The sequence below is a fragment of the Numida meleagris genome, chromosome 13 (genome assembly GCF_002078875.1).
Source record: "Numida meleagris isolate 19003 breed g44 Domestic line chromosome 13, NumMel1.0, whole genome shotgun sequence".
Taxonomy (NCBI): domain Eukaryota; kingdom Metazoa; phylum Chordata; class Aves; order Galliformes; family Numididae; genus Numida; species Numida meleagris.
Genome location: NC_034421.1, coordinates 4,608,707 through 4,631,111, shown reverse-complemented (window position 1 = coordinate 4,631,111; position 22,405 = coordinate 4,608,707). Strand labels below are relative to the sequence as shown.

At 47.1% G+C, this 22,405-nt stretch overlaps 4 protein-coding genes across 7 annotated transcripts; 2 read left to right on the top strand and 2 right to left on the bottom strand.

The window, feature by feature from the left end:
- Positions 144-6,833, bottom strand: CPSF4 (cleavage and polyadenylation specific factor 4). The gene is made up of 8 exons (XM_021411548.1): positions 6,545-6,833; positions 5,418-5,468; positions 4,864-5,016; positions 3,973-4,068; positions 3,727-3,820; positions 3,211-3,283; positions 2,649-2,741; positions 144-1,545 (listed from the first exon to the last, which is right to left on the bottom strand). The coding sequence occupies exons 1-8, from the start codon at positions 6,645-6,647 to the stop codon at positions 1,477-1,479; spliced, it is 732 nt and encodes a 243-aa protein (XP_021267223.1). The 5' UTR covers positions 6,648-6,833; the 3' UTR covers positions 144-1,476.
- Positions 6,691-11,513, top strand: PTCD1 (pentatricopeptide repeat domain 1). The gene is made up of 8 exons (XM_021411748.1): positions 6,691-7,440; positions 8,106-8,246; positions 8,450-8,668; positions 8,948-9,049; positions 9,429-10,187; positions 10,371-10,487; positions 10,778-10,960; positions 11,173-11,513. Exons 1-8 carry the CDS (start codon positions 6,691-6,693, stop codon positions 11,365-11,367), a joined length of 2,466 nt encoding a protein of 821 aa, XP_021267423.1. The 3' UTR covers positions 11,368-11,513.
- Positions 11,988-14,387, bottom strand: BUD31 (BUD31 homolog). 4 transcript variants are annotated; one of them, XM_021411551.1, is made up of 5 exons: positions 14,110-14,216; positions 13,611-13,766; positions 13,010-13,132; positions 12,612-12,778; positions 11,988-12,259 (listed from the first exon to the last, which is right to left on the bottom strand). In XM_021411551.1, the coding sequence occupies exons 2-5, from the start codon at positions 13,702-13,704 to the stop codon at positions 12,209-12,211; spliced, it is 435 nt and encodes a 144-aa protein (XP_021267226.1). In that variant the 5' UTR covers positions 13,705-13,766; positions 14,110-14,216; the 3' UTR covers positions 11,988-12,208. The 4 variants fall into 4 exon arrangements, with proteins under 4 accessions (XP_021267226.1, XP_021267227.1, XP_021267229.1 ...); XM_021411552.1 differs by lacking the exon at positions 14,110-14,216 and adding an exon at positions 13,879-14,103; XM_021411554.1 differs by lacking the exon at positions 14,110-14,216 and adding an exon at positions 13,944-14,103.
- Positions 14,391-22,362, top strand: PDAP1 (PDGFA associated protein 1). Its single transcript, XM_021411549.1, has 6 exons — positions 14,391-14,511; positions 17,682-17,773; positions 19,678-19,785; positions 20,174-20,295; positions 21,201-21,352; positions 22,051-22,362. The coding sequence occupies exons 1-6, from the start codon at positions 14,499-14,501 to the stop codon at positions 22,107-22,109; spliced, it is 546 nt and encodes a 181-aa protein (XP_021267224.1). The 5' UTR covers positions 14,391-14,498; the 3' UTR covers positions 22,110-22,362.

Below are 22,405 nucleotides of genomic sequence, written 5' to 3'. Positions count from 1 at the left end.
AGGCCCCAGTTGATGGGCTTCCTCATGCTTTCCACTAAGCAAGTGCATCTTATGAAGCTTGTCATTTCACCTGGGTGTTGCAGGTACAGTCTGTTGTATACTTCTCATAATAGGAGCAAGAATGAAAACCACTGGCTAAGAAATACAAACGATCTCTTAAGCTTTATCAGTGACAGGAGGGTTTTTCAGTTGCAGAAAACATCTTTTCAGAGAGCAAAGACTTTAGATCTTCCTGAACTAGATGGGAATGGTAACTAGACACAAGGGTCTGTTCCCTCTCCATGCACAATGAAGTAATGGCTCCCATTCAAATAGGCTCTGGTCACTTTTCCTAATAGAACCATATTACCCTACTTAAAAAAAAAAAAAAAAAAAATCACAGACAGCTTTTTCCATCCGTACATTTCAATAAAAACCATATATAAAGGCAGTCAGCAAATGAGAGGGGTAATAATCAATAAGGCTCACATTGTAGGTGCAAGTTGTTGGTTTTCTTTTTAATTCACATTTTATCATTGGCCCTTTTGAAATAGTCGTCTCACAAAACAAATGGGTTTTGGCTTGCAGAGGTACGTTCTCAGAAGAATGTTCTACCACTTTTAAAAGCAGTGTTCCATAAAAATATACAGCTCCACTTCTTGGTATTCTTTAGGCTACGGAAATACCTGTTTGGTGTGAGCTGAATGACAGGGGTGCTGAGAAAAGGCTCTTTTGTTCCTACACTTTAAACTGTGTTCATTTCCCTACATGCTTTTTGCAAATGGAAAATGAGCACAGATGTGAATTTCCTAAAATCATTGCTCCTCATTATTTGGCCAACTACAGAGATGCCAATTTATTCTTCCCAAATCAGTTCTCACCCAGAAGATTAATTTCTAACCTTCAGTATAGCAAGAAACACAGAAACAAAGCAAGTGGACAAGAGTTTTACAGCCTGGTGCATGTGAGGCATTAAGTCCATCACCAGGACAAGCTTACCAATGACAAGACTGGATCTAGGAACACAACTTTACTTGTTAAGAGCAGGACAGCAGAATTCCTCACTGAAGGGAAAGCATTTCAGGTACTAATTTTCCCAGTCAGTCTTTCTGCTTCCACAGGGAGTGCTGAAACGCTGCAGGTTCTCCAAAGAGAAGTGGCAGAAGGAAAACACTTTAAAAAAAAAACACTGGGGTGAGATGCATTTACATAGAATGCTGCACCAGTGAGGGGTTTGCATATCTGTTTGCTTTTAGATCTACCTTTCAGCAGGGCTCAATGAAAGTAGACGGAGGCCAAAATCTATTTTAAAAAGGTTAAAACATAAAAAAAGTTGTGGACAATTACAAAAATGTTGCTTAGCAGCAGCCAGCCTCTGACCAGTTCTTTCAGTAATGGCATTAAAAAAACCAACCTGATTAATAGTTCAAGAAATAGTGCAAGGGAGAAACCTTTTCTCAGTGTTAATAGCTCCCTTGCGCTCTTGTTTCTGCTCTTTCACTGTCCACTGAGAAAGGCCAGATGTCCTTTGGTGCATCTGTTGGCATAATGACCTTTTTCACCACACTAGAAAAAAAGAAGAGAGAGAGAGAAGTCTTTAGGGTTACAGATTTTTTTTCTAGCTGCCTTTAACAATGCACCCAGTAACTGTTCAATTCCAAAGCTTTTCCAGGTATGGAAGATGCAGCATTCAGTCAGTGAAATGAAACTTGGTGTCAAAAGAGCTGTGACTTATGGGCTGTTTTCACTCCTTGGAGCAAAAGCTGCTTCTGTGCTGGGATCAACCAGTACCACATTATTGTACAACAAAAGGGACAGATCCCAGTGCACTGCTGCAAAGAGCTGTAACACACAAGGTGAATTTCAGTACTTGAGGCTTCCAAGACTACTCCACTTAATATGTACCGCAGTGGAGCATTATACTGGGGGCTCAGCTGATCCTGGATTAGACAGTTAAAAGTGCATCTAAACAAGAAATTTGTGACTTTGCACCTTAGAGCTATTCAAAACCACAGAGAAACATCAGCCTCTGATATTACAGCATTCTCCACTATAGTGGAAACGCTAAATTATGGCCTGAACCAGTGACCGAGCACCTGGTGGGAAGGCAGGGCCAAGCCAGGGAAGCTCAGGTGCATGCAATGTATCTGAGTGATCAGAAGGGGTGGAGCCAGGATCCACCCGTTCCCAGACCTCATTTAAGGGTTGGCAGTGGAGGTATGGGTACCTCACTGGAGATCCCTGCCTACTGGAGGCTTTCCAAAGGTAAGCAGTTTTTCTTCCTTTGTTTCTGTGTCTATGGCTGCTGTATTTGGGCTTGTTCTCACTGGCTGCAGTCTAGGATTGTGCTGCTCTGCTCCTATTGCTGTGTTTTCCATCACATTATAGCATTACATCTACACTACATATGTAGTTTACTTGCTTCCTTAAATCCTTGCTGTATAGCACTTAATTACTGGAGAGGAAGCACCCTCAGATAGAGATGTAGCTTCTGAAAGCTGTAGCTGCAGAAGATGGGACTTGCCTCAGCTTCTTAATATCCCCGTCCAATCACAGTAACTGCTGCTCAAGCAAGCAAACAGCAGCAAAGCAGCATGACATAGTCCAGGTGTCGTGTGCTCCCATGACTTAAATGTAGTATCCCTCTTCATCCCTCCCTTCTGAATTACCTTGTAACAGGTGACCTGCTCCAATGGCCGGGGTCCTCTGTTCCCAGTGTTGTTATTCTGAGACTGCATGACTCCAATGACTTGAGGTGTCCTCTGTTAGTTAGGAGAAGAGTTCTGACTCATTAAGTGCATCAAGGATAATGATCTTTACAGTTCTTATTTTCTTAACAAGAGAAAAGAACACCCCACATAGCGAATGATCCTTTTTCCTCCAAATCTGTGTGGGTGGTCTACCAGCTGGAGTACCAGATAAAGACCAAAAACCAAGGATTACAAAACCCAGCAATCCTGCTTTTTCTCTGAAAAGCAGGTTTAGAGAATTGGTTTGGGCTGCTAAAATATCACTGCCATCACTGAGATGTCATGCAGATTACAAAAACTGCCAGATTGTTGCATAACCACACACAACATGCTTCTCTGTTATACAGGAGTGCTCTGTGGCTAGATCTTCATGTTATGTTGGAACAACCGTAGGACTTTTGTTACTGTAATGGCCTCTTCTAAAGCAATGAGGAAAATGCTTTGAGGGTGGGTGTGTATAGGATGCAGGGGAATCATGTACCTTTTGCTGTGTTTGTGCTGGCTGAGGCAGTGGTGGTTGCTCTGTGGTTCCCATAGGTAGTTCAAACCGAGGGCTGGTTTAGGCAGAAACAAAGAAGAATAAGAGTCTCAAACCGTATGCAAACGTTTTTGCATTAGCTCAGTTAAAAAAAAAAAAACTCCAAACAACAAAACAAACTTTCAGCTAATTAAATTAAGTTCATGGAAAACAGACCTCCCTTCCCCAGTTCAATGCTCATATTTATTCATACTAAAAACAATATGCCAGTAACCAATAGTCTTCTGCAATATAAGTCCATGCAATCCCATCATGGGATCTGAGCACCACTTCAGTGTCTTACTGGTAACACCCTGAGGAGCACATGCACCATATCATCAAAGTGAAACTAGATAGTGCAACAAATGAAATGTTGGCCATCTTTCCAGAGCTACTGGGAAGCACTAGAGCACTGCCATATGACATATATCAGGTTACAGTGGAAACATCACTAAAGAACAAGCCCGGAAACATACTCACTGCATGAATTTACAGGTAGGCCCTTCTGGACAGAATCCTACTAGGTAATTCACACAAATGACTCTTCGAGTGTGCCGGTGTCTGCAGAGTGGACCTGCAACACAAAGCTCAATGGTTCATGTACCATATATACGCACCCCAGCATTCAGTAGCAGCAGATACACAAGAAGCTCATGCAAAGAAATAATAGCAACACCCTACCCTTCATTTATAGCCACAGAAGCAGCAACTATGCAATACACATACCATGTTTACAGAAGCCTCTGTCATACCAGGGACAGTCTTTGATCTTAGATTCCGGGTCGATGTGCAAGAATGGACATTCTTTGTTACTGCATTCCCCTGTACCAAAGGCAAACACACTTCTTAGTCATTGGTGCAGGTTCAAGATCAGATCACTCCTAAAAAGTTACCTGGCTCATGTAGCTCCCACAAAGCTGTTACTAACATTCGTAAGTTCAGGCACAACAGTCTTATTGCCTGACTTAACCTAGAGGATGAACACTAGGCACTCACCCCTAGTGAGTAAAGTTCTACCAGACTGGGTTATTTATGTGTGCTTTTAAAAACAATGCAGAAACTGTTTTTGAAAGAGCAGTCATGATAACAAAAACCAAACATTTAGTGCACCAAAAGTGTGGAGAAACTACAAATTGCGCACTAACCTCAATCCAAGGAAACCTACAAGACTGTAAGTTTCTGACAGCAAGTTGCCTCATTATGTCCAGATCTCCAGAGCTGGAAAGCAAGTGCATAAAAGTTTTGCACCCCCATGCCCTCTGCTGCTCATCAACTCCCCAAAACAAGAGTCATGCAAAGACCACCTGCTTAGCCTACTCAGCTCATACTAAAAAGAGAACATAAAGTACAAAACCCAGTAACAATGTGGACTTCCTCCCTCTCCCCCAAAGTGACAAGCTCTTGAGAGAGAAGATATCTACAACACACGGCGGATTTAGGGGGAATAAAAAGACAAAAGAGCTAAGCAGACCTGAGAAACTACAACCGAACAGTGTCAGCAGACTCAGAAGAACTGAAATATTCTGAAGATGGAATAAGAGGAATGGTACTGGGATCCTCTTCACCAGACTCCCACACTTGCAAGGAACACTAAGTAGGAGCTACAACGTTTCTTACCAAATTTGGAGTAGAAGTAACACTCAGGCATCTTGGTCATGTCATACTCGTGCAGAAACTCGCATTGGTCTCCCTTTTTGCATAGTCCTCGTAGCCAGTGTTTGCAAACAACAGTCTTTTCTCCGCTGATGTGTCTGAACGGGCACATACCTCCTACACAAGGATGGGACAAGGAAAATGAAAAAGAAGAACAATTAAAATCTGCAGCATGAGCAGGCACACAGCAACAGTGCTTCACAGTTTTTCTTATGACTTCAGTTTTTAATGGCAATGACAAACATGGACTTCCAGACAAGTCCTGTTGTTTTACCCTCTCCTGAGCCGAGCACTGTAGTCTCCAGCTCCTAATCCCAGCAACCACATCCCATAGATACTTTAATAGCCACATCCACAGCAAGCCCCACACAATTTGTGGAGTTAACCCAATATCTTTCATTCTTATCCTCTCTCCCAGCCCTCATCTTAACAAAACCCACGAGTATCGTAGACAGTGCTAGCAAATTTAATTCTCCTCCCTGCTATACAAATGTAAGTGTACTGGATACATGACTTGCCTTTCCCACATGCTGCTTTTAAAAAAAATTCACAGACAGCTGCACCTGATTCTGTGGAGAGAAGAAACATAACAAATGTTAACAAACTTTTGTAGAAGCTTTCAAAGTATTTTCTTCCTAAAGAAACGATCAGGTCCTCAAATTCAAAAGAAAAAGAGCATTTTGGTTTGAGGAATTTACATTCCTGCATGAATCCCTTGTTCAGTTCTGGCCATCACAAATATCTATTATCCTCAGTAAATACACAGCAGGGGAATTTGCACAAGTTCAGATGTTCTGTTTAAACTTTCAGACTTAGGTTCTGCAGGCTGGGCAATTACTCTCACTGATCAACAGGAATTGCAGCACTCAAGGGAGTGACATGGGGTCAAAAGTATTGACACAGAACATCAGCAAACTTTTGAGCCTCCCAGGACTACTTGTATCAGTTGACAGGTTGGAGAAGACCTCTACGATGACTAAGTCCAACCAGCCCATCCTCACCATGCCCACCAACCATGTCCTTCAGTGCTCCATCCCCACAGTTCTTGAACGCCTCCAGGGACGGTGACTCTACTACCTCCCTGGGCAACCTGTTCCAATGCGTTACTACTCTTTTGGAGATGAAATGTTTTCTAAAATCAAACCTGAACCTCCCCTGGCACAACTTGAAGCCATCGTCTTTTGTCCTGTCGCTGTTACCTGGGAGCAGAGGCTGACCCTCACCTCACCACAACCTCCTTTCAGGAGCTGTAGAGACTAAAGAGGTCTCCCTTGAGCCCCCTCATCTCCAGACTAAATCAGGAGGCTGCAGGAAAGCATTCTCCACCAGACTGTGAATACACCTAAAGCTTCCCTGCCACCAAAACACCTCATCTATCAAAAGGGAAATAAAACAACACCGTGGGAGAGCAGTGTTTATTCACATGAATACCGCAACTTTGCTTCTATCCCAGCTTGGCACAAACTACGGCTACAGACACAAAGCACCCGGCCCGAGCCAGAACCTCGTGGGGCAGCGGGAGCTGAGGGGACACGAGGACAGGAGCCCAGCACAGGGCCCGGGAACCCCACCACCACCCCGGGACAGGGACAGAGGCGGCCCCGCACCCCGGGGAGGAAAGGCCGCGCCCGGAGCCCACACGCACTGTCCATTCCGGGAAAGGGCAGCGGCTGCGCCCCCAGCTGCTGCTCCACCGCCAGCTCCAGGTCGAACTTGATGTGGTCCACGCTGGCGATGAGCTCCTGCATGGTGGCAGCCGGGGGGCGACGGCACCGGGACGGAAGGGGGGGAATGGTGGGGGCCGGCTGCGGCCAGGCCCGGCCCGGCCTGGCCCGGCCCAGCCTGCTTCGTTTCGGCAGTGCCTCGGGATTGAAGGCGGCCGCGCGCGCCCCGCGCCGCGCCGCCCGCCTGTCCCGGAGGATGCCGGGAGACCACCTCCGGCTCCGGCCGCCCGGCAGGCAGCGCGCCCGCGCGGCTCTCCGCCAATCAGGAGGCGGCGTGGAGCTCTGGGCTCGCCCCTTCCGGCCGCGCAGGCGCCGTGGCGCTACGGTGGCTGTGAGGGGGCGGTGCCACGTGACCGCCGGGTTCCGCCGCGCTCCCGCTATGAGGCCCGCGCGGCTCCTCCTCCTCCTCCCGCCCCTCGCCTGGCGCTGTTGCCGGTCAGCTGTTCGGCCGCTCCCCGGCCCGCTCCGGTCCCCCGGCCCAAGCCTCCCGCCGCTGCGAGGCCTGAGGGTGCTGAGCTCGTCGCGGTTGCCCCATGAGGTGCGCGGTGCCGTTGGGAAGGAAGGCGAAGAGGGAGGCCCCGCTGGAGCTGCGGGCGGTGAGGAGGATGATGATGATGATGATGAGGGTGTGGAGTTCGGGACACTGTCTACAAAGTTCTCTTCTAGAAAATATTACCACAAAACCACGTCAGAGTTTCAGAACTTAAAGCTTGAAGAGGATGGGGAGGAAGAAGGGGAAAGGAGGCCCTGGCGTGGCCGCAGGAACACCCCGTACTGGTACTTCTTGAGGTGCAAGGCCCTCATCAAGGAGGACAAGGTTTGCTCTTTGCTTATTTGGGTTTTAATAACGTTTGCTCATTGTGAATTAGCACGCTTTTGTATGAGGATTAGAACAGTTCACTTGGGAGGGGCTTGCAAGGATCATCGAGACCTTTTGCCTGACCATCTCAGGGCTAGGCAGAGGTTAAAGTTGTAACTGGAAGATGTGCTCTGATGCTTTCTGTAGTGGCTGAGTTGTGCTGGGGAGATCCTTCCACCTTCCTGCTCCTGCCTTCCCTTTATGGTTGACCCTCTGTTTTCCTCACTGGTGAGGCCACGCCTCAAGTACTGTGTTCAGTTTTGGACCCCTCACTACTAGAAAGACATTAAGGGCCTGGAGCTTGTCTAGAGAAGCTTTGAGGGGTCTGGAGCACAAGTCTTATGGGGAACAGCTCAGGGAACTGAGATTGTTCAGTCTGGAGAAGAGCGGAGATGTGGCACTGAGGGACTGACAGTTAGGACTTGATGATCTTAAAGGTTTTTTCCAACTCTAATGATTCTGTTGTCCTACGTGCTTCATTACTATCTCTACAAGAAGAAGGAAAACAAGAATTCATGAGGAATTCTGTACTCTGTAGGATTTCTGACTACAGCTGAGACTATTCATACCCATTTTAACTGATTCTCTTGTTGCCTCATAACGGATATTCTTTTTTTCTGTAGCTAGCAGAGGCCCTGGAGCTGTTTGAGGTGCAGATGCTGAAGGAAGAGAGAGTAAAGCCAGAAGAAAGCAATTACACTGTTCTAATTGGTGGCTGTGGCAGGGTCGGCTATGTGAAAAAAGCATTCCGACTCTACAATGATGTAGGTTTATGTTCTCTCTTCTCTCAAACCTTCATTAGGTTCTCTCAGCTAAAACTGTTTCTAGCGTTTGGTCATGTTATTTTCTCTCCAAAATGCCATTGAGCTAGTGTTTACCTTTTCTTAGCCTGTAGCTCTTGAAACCAAATTACGAAACTCTGGAACTCTTTTCCTAAAAGCAAGTTCCACGTCTTCTCTTCTCTTAGATGAAAAAGCGAGGCTTAACTCCTACTGAACCCACATACACAGCGCTGTTCAATGCCTGTGCTGAATCGCCATGGAAAGACTCAGGCCTGCAGAGCGCTCTCAAACTACGAGAGCAGCTGAAGAGCAAAAACCAGGAGTTGAACCTGATCACTTACCATGCGCTGCTGAAAGTCTGTGCCCTGTGCTCAGATCTCAGGATGTGTTTTGATGTACTGAAGGTAAATATATTGCTTTCCTTGTACTGAATGCATTCTGTTCTAGGGAAAGCTCTTGGAAGTTGCAATATTGCATTATCACATTGAAGTTATTTCGTTTTTGTAGTGATAATTACTGACCAAATGTTTATATTTCTTTGACCTTTGGCCTCCTATAATTAAATGATCTTGGTACTTACTAAGTGTAAGTACATTAACTGAGGCAGCTACAGGCAGGCATGGAACAGCTGTGACAGACTGTTTGATTACCTGGGAAGTCTAATGTTCTCTCTCCTGTTTTAGGAAATGGTGCACAAGGGCCATGTTCCCACAGTGGAGACCTTCAGCTTCCTTCTAATGAGCTGCATAAAGGACAGTGAAAATGGCTTCCGATACGCCTTACAGGTTTGTCTTCATGTACTAAATGGCAAGGAAAAGGCACTTCAGTACTATCACTTGTTACTCACATGTACAAAGGGCAGCAGTTTCACAGAGCTGATGAGATGAGGAGCTCAGCTCCTCCTAGGGAAGTTCTTTAAATCTGACATCCTTCAGGATGCTGGGTAAGCTGTTGAGGGACCCTGGATGGGACCTCACAGGGCTGTACTAGCTTGATGTGGCTGTTCACTGCCCACTGGTGTCTCACCTCATCATGCTGTAAACTTGTTCCTTTTCTGCAGGCAGATACTGTAAGAGTTTGCACTGTAAATGTGCTTACAATCTGCTAGAAATGTTCATGTTATTTGCATTACATATGTTTCGATGTTCCTCTTCCCCCTTTCAGATTTGGAAACAAATGACTAAATTGGGAATAAAGGCCAATAGCCACTCTTACAATTTGATGCTGCGTGCTGCAAGAGACTGTGGAGTAGGTGATCCAGCTGTGGCTTCTGAAGTATTGCTCAGACCCACTGATGAGAACTCACCTCAACTAAGGCTTGCACCTGGCAGGCAGAAGGTGAAAAATCAGAGAAAGAAGGGAGCAGAGGCTGCACCAACTGTCCAGCTGGATGTGGAAGCCATGGAAAAGCAATTATTTTGGGAAAGTTCAGTGGTGCCTGAAGAACTGATTATGCAACAAAACCAAGATGTGAATCAGGCTGAAATTAAACCAGTACCAACTGGTCTTGACAGCCCTAATGTAAATCACAGCAGGACTGGAGCACTAATGAGGAGAGGCCAAGATGAGATGCTGCAGGAACAAGCATGCCTAAGCCAGAAGCTGCATTTCTGTAACCTGCCCAACTTGCTGGATTCACAGATACCTGATGCAGCTGTGGTTTCCTTAGGGATGGTATCCACACCATCTGATAGACTGTCTTTGATGGGGGATGTGGAGGGTTTCTTGAATAAAATGAAAAAGGACAATGCAGAACCCGACATCAAAACATTTACTTTACTGGCAGAGCTGGTGGAACCCCAGAGCCCATCGGAATCTTCTTTGCTGGCACTCCTAGATGAACATAAAGTGAAAGTAGATGTGACGTTCTTCAACACTTTAATAAGGAAGAAAAGTAAAAGCGGAGACCTAGAAGGAGCAAAGGTGAGAAACTCAGAACCAGCCCTGTTGCTGCCTTCTTGTCCCAGGCCTCCAGTGGTGCCTGTGTTTCACTGCGAGACCTGCTTCTCTGTCCACAATAGAAACTGAGAACCTTACACTGTTTTTCACTAACTAGCGTTATGATGGAACTTCTTGGAAACTGATGTCAACATCTGTATCTTACAGAGCCTGCTGCCAGCTCTTGCAAAGAGGAGAATATCACCCAACCTCCAGACATTTTGCAACTTGGCGATTGCTTGCCACCAAGAGAGAGATGGACTACAGTTACTCTCAGATTTGAAGGTAATATAAATAAGAAATCCCCTTCTTAGAGTTCAAACTGCAGGAAGAGGCAAAGGCAATGAAGCATCATTGCTTCCAGAAAGACCTGCTGAGGTTTCTGTGGTGAGTTCTCATTCCCTAAAAATGCAACTGTAGAGCAGCTGCTGACAGCTTGGGTGCTCTGTCCTGTAGCTACGCTGGGATAGGAGAGAGGTGACAGGAAGAGGTGGCTGGCCCTGTAGAAAGCTGATTTGCAGGTCATTCTGGAAGTCCTGTGCTAATTGGCAGCTAACCATCTCTGTTGTTTCCAGAGGTCTGGAATAACTCCCAACAAGTTCATCTACAGTGCCCTAATTTCTGCTGCTGTGAGGCAGCTGGATTACAGCTACCTGACAGAGATCCTGCGAGACATGAGAAATAATGAAGTAGCTCCCAATGAAGTTATCATACGCCAGCTGGAATTTGCAGCACAGTACCCTCCAAAGTTTGACCGGGTGAGTCGCAGTGGCTGGTCGGGGGGTGCAGAACACCAGCATGGGAGGGGAAGTGTAGATGTCTGCCCAAGTCTTTTTCCTGTGGCCTTGTCTGATGTGTCTGATGGTTTCTCGGTAGCTATCTATTAAATAGCAGCTTGTAGCTACTGCATGCTGGTACTACATGAACTCTGTTCTAATGGAAGCTTGTTTTATTGGATTTTTATTTGCAGTATAAGTCAAAGAACCCATATCTGGAGAAAATTGATGGTTTTCGTGGCTACTACTACCGGTGGTTAAAAGTAATGGCTGGAGAGGAGACCCCCCACCCCTGGCAAAAATACAGAACAGCTAAACATTCCATAGATGAAACAAAGGAAGAGGCTGTGCAGGGGCAGGTAGGGCACAATGCTCCAGCTGATCGCTAAGTCCAGCATACTGTACATGCTGCAAGAACTTGGACTTTGCTCCCTTAAACTGTTTCTTGTACTAAAGCTGTGTTGTAGTTCCAGGAACTGAAGTTCTTGGGATATCTACTAAATAAAATATTTGTCCTGTTTTAAGGAGAAGCAAATATATTGTCAGTGAATTTTGTTAAACTGCAGAGAATTACACAGGCTGTACTTTAACAAACTCTGTGCTAAACAAGTCTTGTTACAAGGGAGAAACAAATTTAACAGTGATTATTTCAGTTCTAGTTTTGTCTTTCCTGCATTTTCACGTGTATTTGAACATCTAAATGTGTTCTGCAAGTCCCTAGATTGCTGGCATTCCTAACTAGATCTATGCAGTAATTCAAGGTTAAAAACCTTAGCAGAGAATTCCAGTGAAGTTCAGCTTTACTCCTCATCAGAAGAGATCTTGCTGGAGAACTGTACTATTTCTTTTCCCAATAACCTTTTAAATTCCCTTACTTGAGGAAAAAAAATTGATATGATTTTGTTAAACAACTCACATATAGAATGCCTCACAGGAGATAGTCACCTTAAAAACCAAACACCTTCACCTCCAGTAGGAGAACAGAGGCACAGTTTTGACAAAAGATCGGTCCACTCTCTCAGGAAGTGAGTCTTTATTTTAAAATAAGCGGCTACACAAAAAGTTACCCCAAAACTACATCCTTTGTATGTATGATCCAGGTGAATTTGCCATTTTAATTGCAACACAGAAATATCCAATCACACAGAAGGTAACTGTAATTGCACTCATAGTCCATTGCGTAGGATGATATCGCTCAGAGTTCAAAATGTAGACTGATGTCCAATTGTTTCACCCAGAGCAGCCTCTGCATCCACAGTGAGTGCATTCAATGATTCTCCCCTGGAAAAGAAACAGGACAGGGATATTTCAGGCCTGCTAGTGGGAGCAGGCAGGCCAGGAGGCATAAACCTCACAGCAAAGGCTGCCTTTTGAAAGAAGCCCTTCCATGCACTCTACAGTCTGGCTTTTTGTTGTTTCCAGTATGTTAACAACTGTAAACAACTGCATGCCAAAGCTGACAGTTACCTGAAAAGCAACTAGATGTTAACTACTAGCAAAAGGCAGAAAGTGTTAGAGCTGAGGATGTTACCAGAAAGGAAAACACCGCCTCCTCTGCTGTCCCTGACCTGCATGAGCTTAGAATGGCTACTGCAAAGGTCCAGACAGGCAGGAACAAGCTGACAATTCTTACCACTTCCAGCTTGCTTTTGGGTACTCTACAGATGCAGTTGGTTCCAAAGTTGGTGTCCCGTGTCTGGATGCACCGCAGGCAGCAAAGGTTCTCATAACCCTGTTTCTTCCACTTTGCAATCAGGTTTTTGTCAGCATACCCTTCCTTGATGCAGTATTCATAAAGTTCTGTAGAAGAGCAGACCCAAGTAGCTCCCGGTAGATGTCAAGATGACTCAGTATAAGGAATTTCTAGCTGTACTGACTAGCTGTTAGAGCTGCACAAACGCTAGCCTTCCCTCCACCCTCCCTACCCAGAAAATTAATCCTTCAGCACCCCAGTTCATGTGCCTCTGCAGGCGGACAACTCACTGTGTCCTGTCTTCCCTTATCCAGTGCAAACCAATTTGGGTTTCTCACCTCTGCTGATAGCTTTTCTTTTATAGAAGAGATCAAAGATGTAACGTGTTTTCTGATGGTGAATTCTGAAGATGGGCCAAAGGGATTCCACTTTCCTCTTCCCTTCATGAGGCTCAGTCTCCGCTGGAAGGGAATACAAACATCACGTTCCAGCTAATTCTCCTAGGCTGCCAATTTACTCCCTCAGTCACTTTAGCATAAACTGTTCTAAGAGCATTCCTAGCGTTAATAGATTACAGAGTTAAGAGCAGGATGCCAATGAGAAGAATGTGATGTGGTTCCTTTAGGAAATGAAAACAAAGACGCCAAGGATGATGTGACCTGTCCTGGGATAGAAGGTGACATTGTGCATGCCCCAGCTCGTCAGACCAGCATGGACAGGAAATACCAGTCCCTCCACACATGCCAATGAGCTGCAGTCAGCTTGGCCATGGAGTGCCCCAGAACAGCTGTACCCCAGAACTTAAAAGCAATCAATACCATTCCAGTCTCAACCTGCAGCATCATTGTAGGTGCAGATATAAATGCTACTTTGTATTCATGGGGGCCCAAAGCTTGTTTCAGGTGCCCATCCCTGACAGCACCCAGCTCTGCTGCGTACCTTCTCTCATCTTCTGATCCAGCTCATCCAGCGTGGGCTCAATCAGCTCCCAGCCATCTGGGGGAGGCTTCCTGCTTCGCTTCACTTTGGGCATTGCCTTGGAAACGAGGGAGCTTTACAAGGAGGTATGTGGATGTCTCAGAGTCCTGGAAAACTCTGAAAAAGGAAACGAAAACAGCTTTTAGGAACATCTCTCCTAAGATTTCCATCCCCCTTCACCATTTTCTACTTGGACGTAAAAATGAGCGATATCGAGGCCCAGCCTCACCCAGCGCAACCCTCAGGCCACCGGGAGCCCCTGCAGTGAGCGCTGAGCCACCCTCTCCGCCGTACCCCAACACAGATCCCACCCCAGCTTCCGCCAGTCCCAGCCACCGCCGGGACACGGCCGCCAGCCTCCGCCGAGTCTTCCCGAAAGGCCCGGAGCGGCTCGGGCCGTGCTGGAAGCGGAGCCGGGGCCAGAGAAGGGGAGGGGACGCAATGCCCAAGCCCCGCTCACCGGCCGAGGGCCGCCGCTCCCCGTCGCGCTGCCTCTGACGTCACGAGGGTCCTCTACGGCATCGCGCCGTGCCCGCCCGGCTGAGGTGGCCGCGGCGCTGCCTGAAGAAAAAATCCCCACCTCGCCCTGCGGCCCTTACCTCCTTCTCCTCAGCAGAGACAGAGCAGAGAACGCGGTATTACCGGGAGGAGTACGTCCTCGCTCCCCGCTGTGGAGGAACGGAGGGGAGGCGGGAGCGGCAGCGGAAGGGCAGCCCTGCGGCGGGGCCTCGAGGGCGGCGGGGCCTGGGCGGGCGGCGCGCGCCAGGGGGGCGGGGCGGCTTCCGCTTCCGGGTCGTGGCTGGGGCCGGGGGGGGCCTCGCTGCAGCTGCTGCAACCGCCATCGCCGCGATGCCGAAAGGAGGTGGGGGCCGGGCGGGAAGCGGCGCGGCGCTCGGTACCCGGCGGGGGGCGAGCGCGTCCCTCCTTACTTCGGGATGGGGGCCCCGTCCCTCGTTATCTCATGGGGGAGAAGCCCGCCCCTCGTTACCTCGTGGGGCGCAAAACCGTACCTCGTTACCTCTCGAGGGGCCTCGTCCCTCGTTACATCGGTTACGGATGGTCGGGGGGAGTACAGGTGTCACCCCCCGTCCCAGCTCGGGCCTTGGGGGCCGTCTTTCCTCGCCCACCCCCGCCCCGGCCTTACTGAGGGTCCCGCTCGAGGAGGGATTGGTGCGGAGCCCTACTCCCCCCCCCCCCAAGAGCTGCTCTGTAGCCACGCGGAGGCAGCTCCTGCTGCTGCCTGGCCGAGCTGGGGGGCTCTATCCGAGCCCCGGGGGCTCCGCAGCCCGCCCGTCTCGGTGCTCTCACGACAGGGGCCAGGAAGCGGCCGGGCAGGAGCAGCCCCACGCGGCAGCAGGAGCGGGGCAGGGGGTGCGGGCTCAGGGGCTCCGAGCACTGCGCCTTTCTTGTGGCTCCGCGGAGCGGGTACCGACTTGCTCTTGTGATTAAGGATATGTAATGAGGGAATGACACCGTCAGGTCTGAGCTGGATCCACCCAGAACCTTCTCCAGATGCACCATCTGCATAATTGGCTCCTGTGTGAGCGTTTATGAAATCCCAGGCACATACATGAATGTAAACCAGGCCTCATCATCTTCTCTGTAGTTTTTGCCAATTTATTTCATTAGCATTTCTCAAGCTTTAGTTTCGTGAAAATTGCTTCCCTGTTTATATTTTCGTTAAGCTCTTTGTTTTATGTTCATTTGTACAATCTTAGGAGATAGATCTGAAGCTTTCCTGTATTTCTGTGAAGGGAAATAGCTGTGGTGGGTTTTAACCCTGGTTACTGTATGTGAGTGCCATGTAACCGAGCTCCCTCTGCTCTGTGTTTCATTGTACACTTCTAAATGATTCTTTCCAATCTTTTGCTTCTTGGGAAAAGAAGGATTGTTGCTTCTTCCCACCCCAAAAAGTTAGGAGGAGTTATTGTAATTATATTATTGCTAGCAGAGAAGTGGACTTTTGCACTCGATTTAATATAACATAGAGGGGGTTAGGTAGCTAGTAATACATTTTGTTACAGGATTACTGCTGATTATTTTCTTCATTTTTTGAACACTTTGCTTCAAAAAGAATGCAGCTCCTTCGCTATTTTTCCATCCTCTTCCATTAAAATTCCTTCACTGTGCTGTTTGAAACTGAAGACATTTATTAGAAAGCACGTGCCTGAGACACAGTCATTTTTACTGCAGTCAAAATCTACAGATTATTGTATTCCAGTAGCACTCTGCAAGGGAGAATGAGAATCATCAACCCTGTTTTACACATGGGAAACTGGGCATGGGCCTGCACTGGCAGACACAGGGCCATTGCTCACCTTGCCTGGAGTGAGGTCTGCTTCTACAGTCTATTTCTTTTCAAGCATTTGTTTTTAAGATAATTTCTCTGGAGCTGCTTTTCTCTATTGCATCGGTATTTGCAGTAATAACACTGCTGTGTTCTTCAATTCTGAGCCCAGTGTAAAAATCTTTCCGCTAAGCAAGAAGGGTGCTTGGCACATGTTAACCTTGTAGCACAGCATTGCTTCAGATTATTTAGATTTTCATGGTGCTATGTGATGTATCCAATACCTTACTGTTGTTCCTTTTAGAGTGATGTCATTTGCCAGGCAGTGATGTAATGTCTCCTGGCCCGCAGCTCCCCCGGCAGCTCTCGTTCCCAGCGTGTCGGTGGTGCCACGTGGGGTGGTTGGAAGCAGGCAAGCAGAAAGCTCCAGTGTTGGGCTGCAGCAAAGCTTCGGTTGCACTTAGGGTTCGAGCACCCGTGAGCTTCCAAAATGGAATATAGAGAATTTTGTTTTCTACCTTTCCTCGTTTCGTGCAAGAAAAAAATCTCAGGGCTGTCCGTAAAGCTTTGTAGTAGGGTTTGGAGAGAACTTATTCCGCAGCTCAGCGTTTGCCAAGCTAAATGTAGGAGAGTTTGCTGAGCTAAGGGAGCTGGTCAGGAAATGTTGGATTTCTAAAGCCTGCCAAGGCAGCCTGTGCTGATGCACCCTGTCCTTCCAAGTCCAGCAAACGCAGCCAGGCACGACCGTGACACAGCGGCACGGCCGTGATGGATCTCTCCCATGTGTCCTGTTCCCTCCTCCTCGCATCTCTGAGGTTTTCTTGTCCCCTGCAGGTGTCGTGGGGAGGGAGAGGGGAGCACGTGGTGTTCCTGCTGTGTGGCAGATGAAGACACCTGCGGTAACAGAGCTCCCTCACACGAGCTGTTTGTTCTCTGCCGGTCCCGTGCACCGGTTGCGCTTTGAGCTCTCCAGCTGGTTTTTGCCAGCAGGTATTTGAGCTGTAACATAAATGGAGAGGCTGCTTGCAGGAAGCAATAATGGGCTTGAGAGCAGAGCTTAACTGGGCAGTCTGACCAGCTAAGCTGGCTCTCCCCTCTTCCTAATTTCTAGAGCTTGTTTTCATTTTCCCTTATAAAGCAGTAAAACATGGAGGCTCCTTTTACTTGCTCCTCAGCTCTCATTACCATTCCCAAAGCTTTTGTCCAATTGGCTTCCTATTTTCTCTTGGCATGGCCTCAGTGCAGGGGAGGGGCTGAGGAGGCGAGCTTGTCCGGGGTAGCTGGCTGTAACAGCTGCTGCCACAGGAGCACGCCGCGATTCCTGCTGTGTGGGAAATGCAGAGAGCAGCGCTGGGGCTGAGAACTGTTTGTCAGCAGTCCCTTTGGGCAGCCCTTCCTGGCTTGCTCTCTGCAGGACAAACTTGCACGTAGTATAGGTGGTGTGTAGATGGGCTGCCTCAGCCCCGGTGCCTCCAAAACCAACCCAAGTGAAAAGAAGGAATCGATTCTCTGAATGTCTTTCTGTGAAATAGTAATCCCTGTTCTCTGTGTAATATATTCAGAATTCTTGGAGTGTTTCACCGAGGCAGGCAAGTTCCATGTGTCTTTGGTTGTTTCTTTATTAGAGCAGCTGTTTTGGTTTGTTTTATGTGCATCAAAAATCTAGAGTGTGTGCTGAAGGAGGAGTCAAGCTTCCTGAAAGCTTATCACTAGATTATTTCTTTTTAATTATTTCTTTTGTACAGGTAGAAAAGGAGGCCACAAAGGCCGAGCGAGACAGTACACAAGTCCTGAAGAGATTGATGCTCAGCTCCAAGCAGAAAAACAAAAGGCCAGGGTATGTATTTGCCTTGATTGTACTTACTGTCCTGTCCTGTACAGCATGCTTCCTTTGCAGTTCATGAGGAATGTCAGCTAAATCATTCTGTCAGTGATCACAGCATGGATTCTGAATACCTGTGGCTGGGGAGACCACAAAGTGTGGTCCAGCCCTGATCCTCACAGAAGTGAGGCCAGGTTGATCATCCACTCAGTGCACTGGGGGTTGAAGGATAAGGAAGACAATTACACAGCAGCTCTAGGCATCTTTTCCCCCAATAATTCATCATTCTAGTCTCCAGTGTAAGCTCACGATTTTTATTCCTGTTCTGCAGCTTTGCTATGGAGAGAAGAGGTTCACATCTTGACTTCTTTTCATATGCTGAAATTACCATATTTGGTCTCTTTCTCTTCTAATCTTACCTAAGTTCCTCTGATTTCTTTCTGCATGCATGGTTTTCTCCTGTGGCTCTGACTTGTAGGAAGATGTAGTAGCATTTTCTGGCTTGAGTTCTTTTTTGGGCACTTCTGTGCCCCAGCACAGGATCGTAGTCCTCCCTCCCCTGCAGCTTCTGGACTGGTGTTAGAAAAGGCATGACTACTTCTTGCAGAACTTGCTCTTTCGTGTTGCCTAATTATCTCAGCTACGATGCCACTCTCACTGCCATTTTTCCATGACTTTCTGAAAGTGCTGCCTAAGCCCAAATACACTGTTCCAGCTGAAACCTCATAGCACTGACAACAGCAGGATAATTATACCCCGTATAGGAAACACTGATGAGTAAATCCCAGAAAAAGATCACTCTTTCAAGCAGTTCTGAGCCATATCGTTGGCTCCTTTTGGATGTTTTGACCAGCTGTAACTCAAGATGATTGTGTGGTTTGCTGCTTAGCCAGATACTGCAACTTTGATGTCTTCTTCCAAAGTATAGCTCCTCTTGGTTCGTTTTCTGGTTGCACCTTCTTGGTTTCGTGCCATCTTTCCAGTTACAGAAGTCACTTATCATTCTGATCCTGTTTTCCAGAATGATTCCAGCTCCTGCTTCTACAGTGTCATTCACAACTTGGAAGTTCACTAGCTTCTCTGTTTCTAAGTTATTAATAAAAATACCAACTGGAAACAGAACAGAAAAGCTCTCTGCAGGACCCGCCATGAGTTGTCTGTCTTGTTTCAAATAAAAAAACCTCAGAGGAGTGCTTTTTTGAGAAGGATTTCTTGCTGTTTTCTTTGTGATCATCCATACCATGCAGTGATGGTTACATCTAGCCCAGTTTCTTTAGGGGAAGCTTATAAAAACTTTACAGAATTACTCCTCTTTCTGCCCATAATTCATCTGCTTTGACAGTTGGTCTGCTGGGGGATGTTTGGCAGTGATAAAGCAAGCTATTCACACCCTTGTTGGTTCTTCTAATCTTATCTTCTACCGATTTACAAATTAATTCCTAGACTGTGCTTAGTAAAAGCTGTGCTAAAAAGGCTGCCTTCTGTGGGTAATACTCTCTGATTGGTGGCTGGCAATTTGCTCTTATGTAGAGCATCTGTAAGCTACATCCCTCCAGATTCCAGTCCCTGAGATACTGCTCACTGGAAACCCAGGCCAAAATCATCCTGGAGATTCTTCATTTGGGGAAAGCAAAGTGCCTCTTCTGCCTTTTAGAATAACTTCTCCAGCCTGTTACGTAGGGAGAACAGCAGAGTTGTTTAGAGGAAATCTGCTGGGGCAAGTAATACTTACTGTGTTGAGAAGCAGTTCTCGTTCTGCAAGAGCAGGGCACCCTTGGTGTCATAAGGGCCATGTCTGGAGCACTGGTGTTCTCAAAGCTGCGTGTCACCCCTCCGAAATCAAGATTCATTTAAAAGTCACGGTAGGGTTTGGGTTTTTTATTGACATATGTTTTATCTCATTTCCCGTGGTTTTGTAGGAAGAAGAGGAGCAAGAAGAAGGAGGTGAAGGAGCAACAGGGGACCCAAAAAAGGACAAGAAGTCTTTAGATTCAGATGAGAGTGACGAAGATGATGAAGATTATCAGGTATTGCAATTCTCAGGACACTTAATGCATTTACACTACCTGAGTTCTTGGGGTGGGAGATAGATGCATATTCTTGAATTGGAGTTCTGTTTGAGAGCTATCTGTAGTAAATCTTTTATGGAAGAACCATTTTTAGAAGACAAAAAACTTGACTGCATTTTGTTCTCAAAGTGATAATTTGTGTGTTCTGTAAGTAAAAGGCAAAGATGAGAAGATTTCAAAAGAGTCTGAAGATATCTGATAGTATAAATCTTGATTGTTGTCTGGTAGTGAGAACACCTTGAATACTGCTTCTGGGGTGTGTGGCAGTGTATCTGATGAGTTCCAGTGCAAGATAATTTGGGGTATTTCAGAGCTTCTTAACCTTCTTCTTTTTCTTGAATCTTAGCAAAAGCGCAAAGGAGTGGAAGGGTTGATAGACATAGAGAATCCCAATCGTGTAATTCAGACAACCAAAAAAGTAACTCAGCTGGACCTGGATGGACCCAAGGAACTCTCACGACGAGAGCGGTGAGTTTTTCCTTCTGCCTTGGGAAGAGCTGGTATGCTTCTGAAGTTTCATCATTGCTGCTGGCAGGAGCTTAATGCAGAGAAGCATCTCTCTGCTGTGTGTACGCTGATGTTGCAGGGCAGCCCTCTCTGAAGCTGGCACTGAGCAGTAGCAAACAGGCAGGATTCAGTGCGATTCAAACCGCCTTTCCTTACAAACCTTACTGGAGCTGTCTGTCTTCTCTGTCTGTCGCTGTGTCCCTCCCAAAGATAGGCAGCTCAGCTGGTTGTGCTGACTGAGCTTTGTTGCTGTGAAGCAGATGGAGATTTCTTTCCTGAAGTTTTATGCCAAAAATCTGATGTAACTGAAATCCATTCACCTGAGGTCACGCTCGGGTCTGCTTTAATCTTGCTGCAGAAGGTGCCCTCGTGGCGGGTACCGATTTCCCAGGTTCCTGAGTGAAATTTTTGTCTGAGCTGATGAACAAGATGAGAAGCCAAAGTGTAATCTTCTAGTTTAATTTAGCAATGGAGAGTTTCCGAGTGAAAGATTTAAGGTTGCTTGTTTGAAATAGATTGTTTAAGGTGGATTATTTGGGATCGGTTGCCTCAGCAGAAATACCTGGAGGTGTACTTCTGGGGGAAAAAATGTTACAGTGCTGTGCAGTCTGTGGGTAATTCCTTTGACCTCATTGTGTATCAGTGCTCTTATTTAGCTGGAGGTATAAATTCTTCTTCTCTCCATCTCTCATCAAACCCCACAACAGATGTAACTTGTGCTTGAAAAGTGATGGGGTCCCACAGCCTTGGTAGGCAGTCCGTCTCTGCATTCACCTTCCATCCCAGTCAGAAAGCTTCCCACAGTGTACGTCTGTACCTGCATGCTTCTTGCATGTTCTAACCACTGCTGTGTCTCGCTCAAACAGAGAGGAAATAGAGAAACAAAAGGCGAAAGAAAGATACATGAAAATGCACCTAGCTGGTAAAACAGAGCAAGCGAAGGCAGATCTCGCTCGACTAGCCATCATTCGGAAGCAAAGGGAAGAAGCTGCCAGGAAGAAAGAAGAGGAAAGAAAAGGTGAGAGAGTAATTCATCATATCCTCTGACTTCTCTTTCGCAATGGTTGTAGTGCCTCGAGGCCTGATTTCTGATAGCACACGCTGTAATCCCTCACCTCCTGCACGGTGCCGCTCGGTGTCATTGCGGCTCCGTTCATCAAAGCCAGGCTTGGCTGTTTCGTTCCTATAAAGCTGTAGGATGTCTGGACTGGGAGAAGGCAGGGAGAGAAGGGAACTGCTCTGGCATCTGTACCTGCAAGCTCAGCCTCCCAGGCAATGCTTGCTCATATCTGGGGATGTACTGAGTTCCTTGTGCTGGGTGGGATTTATCCGCATTGCATGGTGAGGATACAAACTGCACGGGGAATTTGCAGCGGTCTTTCCCTGCCTGGATTTCCTCTTCGGCTCTGATAGGTGCGAGACAGAACTCTAATGAACGTGTTCTTAGTGGCTTCCACAGGGAAATTTATGCATCAGGATCAGGGTAATTTGCAGAAGCCTGAAGAGAGGCCCAGAACATAAGGGAGGTGCAGGGAGGGCTGCTCCTGTGAAGCCTGGAGGGGCTCTACCAGAGGTTAGTGGGGAGGGTCAGAATTTTTCCTCAGTTACTTCAGTGTAGGTAGCTAGCAAGATTTCAGTCTCTGGGGTTATTAGCCTACCACCAGTCCCTGATGCACACTGAAAAGCGATGACGCCTCTGTTCTTTTCCTCCTCCAGCAAAAGATGAAGCAGCTATGGCAGGTAAAAGACTGCAGTCACTATCCCTTAACAAGTAAGCACAGGACATGCAAGAGGAGGAAACGCCAGGGAACCGTGCCTGGTGCCTGCCAGGAACTCTGTCGTGTTGCATACCATAGATGCCACGTAGGGTGTACTGCGGCATCGACGTCACCTTCACCTCCAAGAGACACTGACAATGTGTTTTGTCTTCATCCTGGCACAATTTCCATTTGGGGTTAGGGGCAGCTGCTATCCTCGGTGCAAAACTGTGCTGAACAGCAATTCTCTGTAACAGTTTGAAAACCTGAATGTTTTTGCTGTTTTTAGGTTTAAGAACTCTTAGACCCGGGGG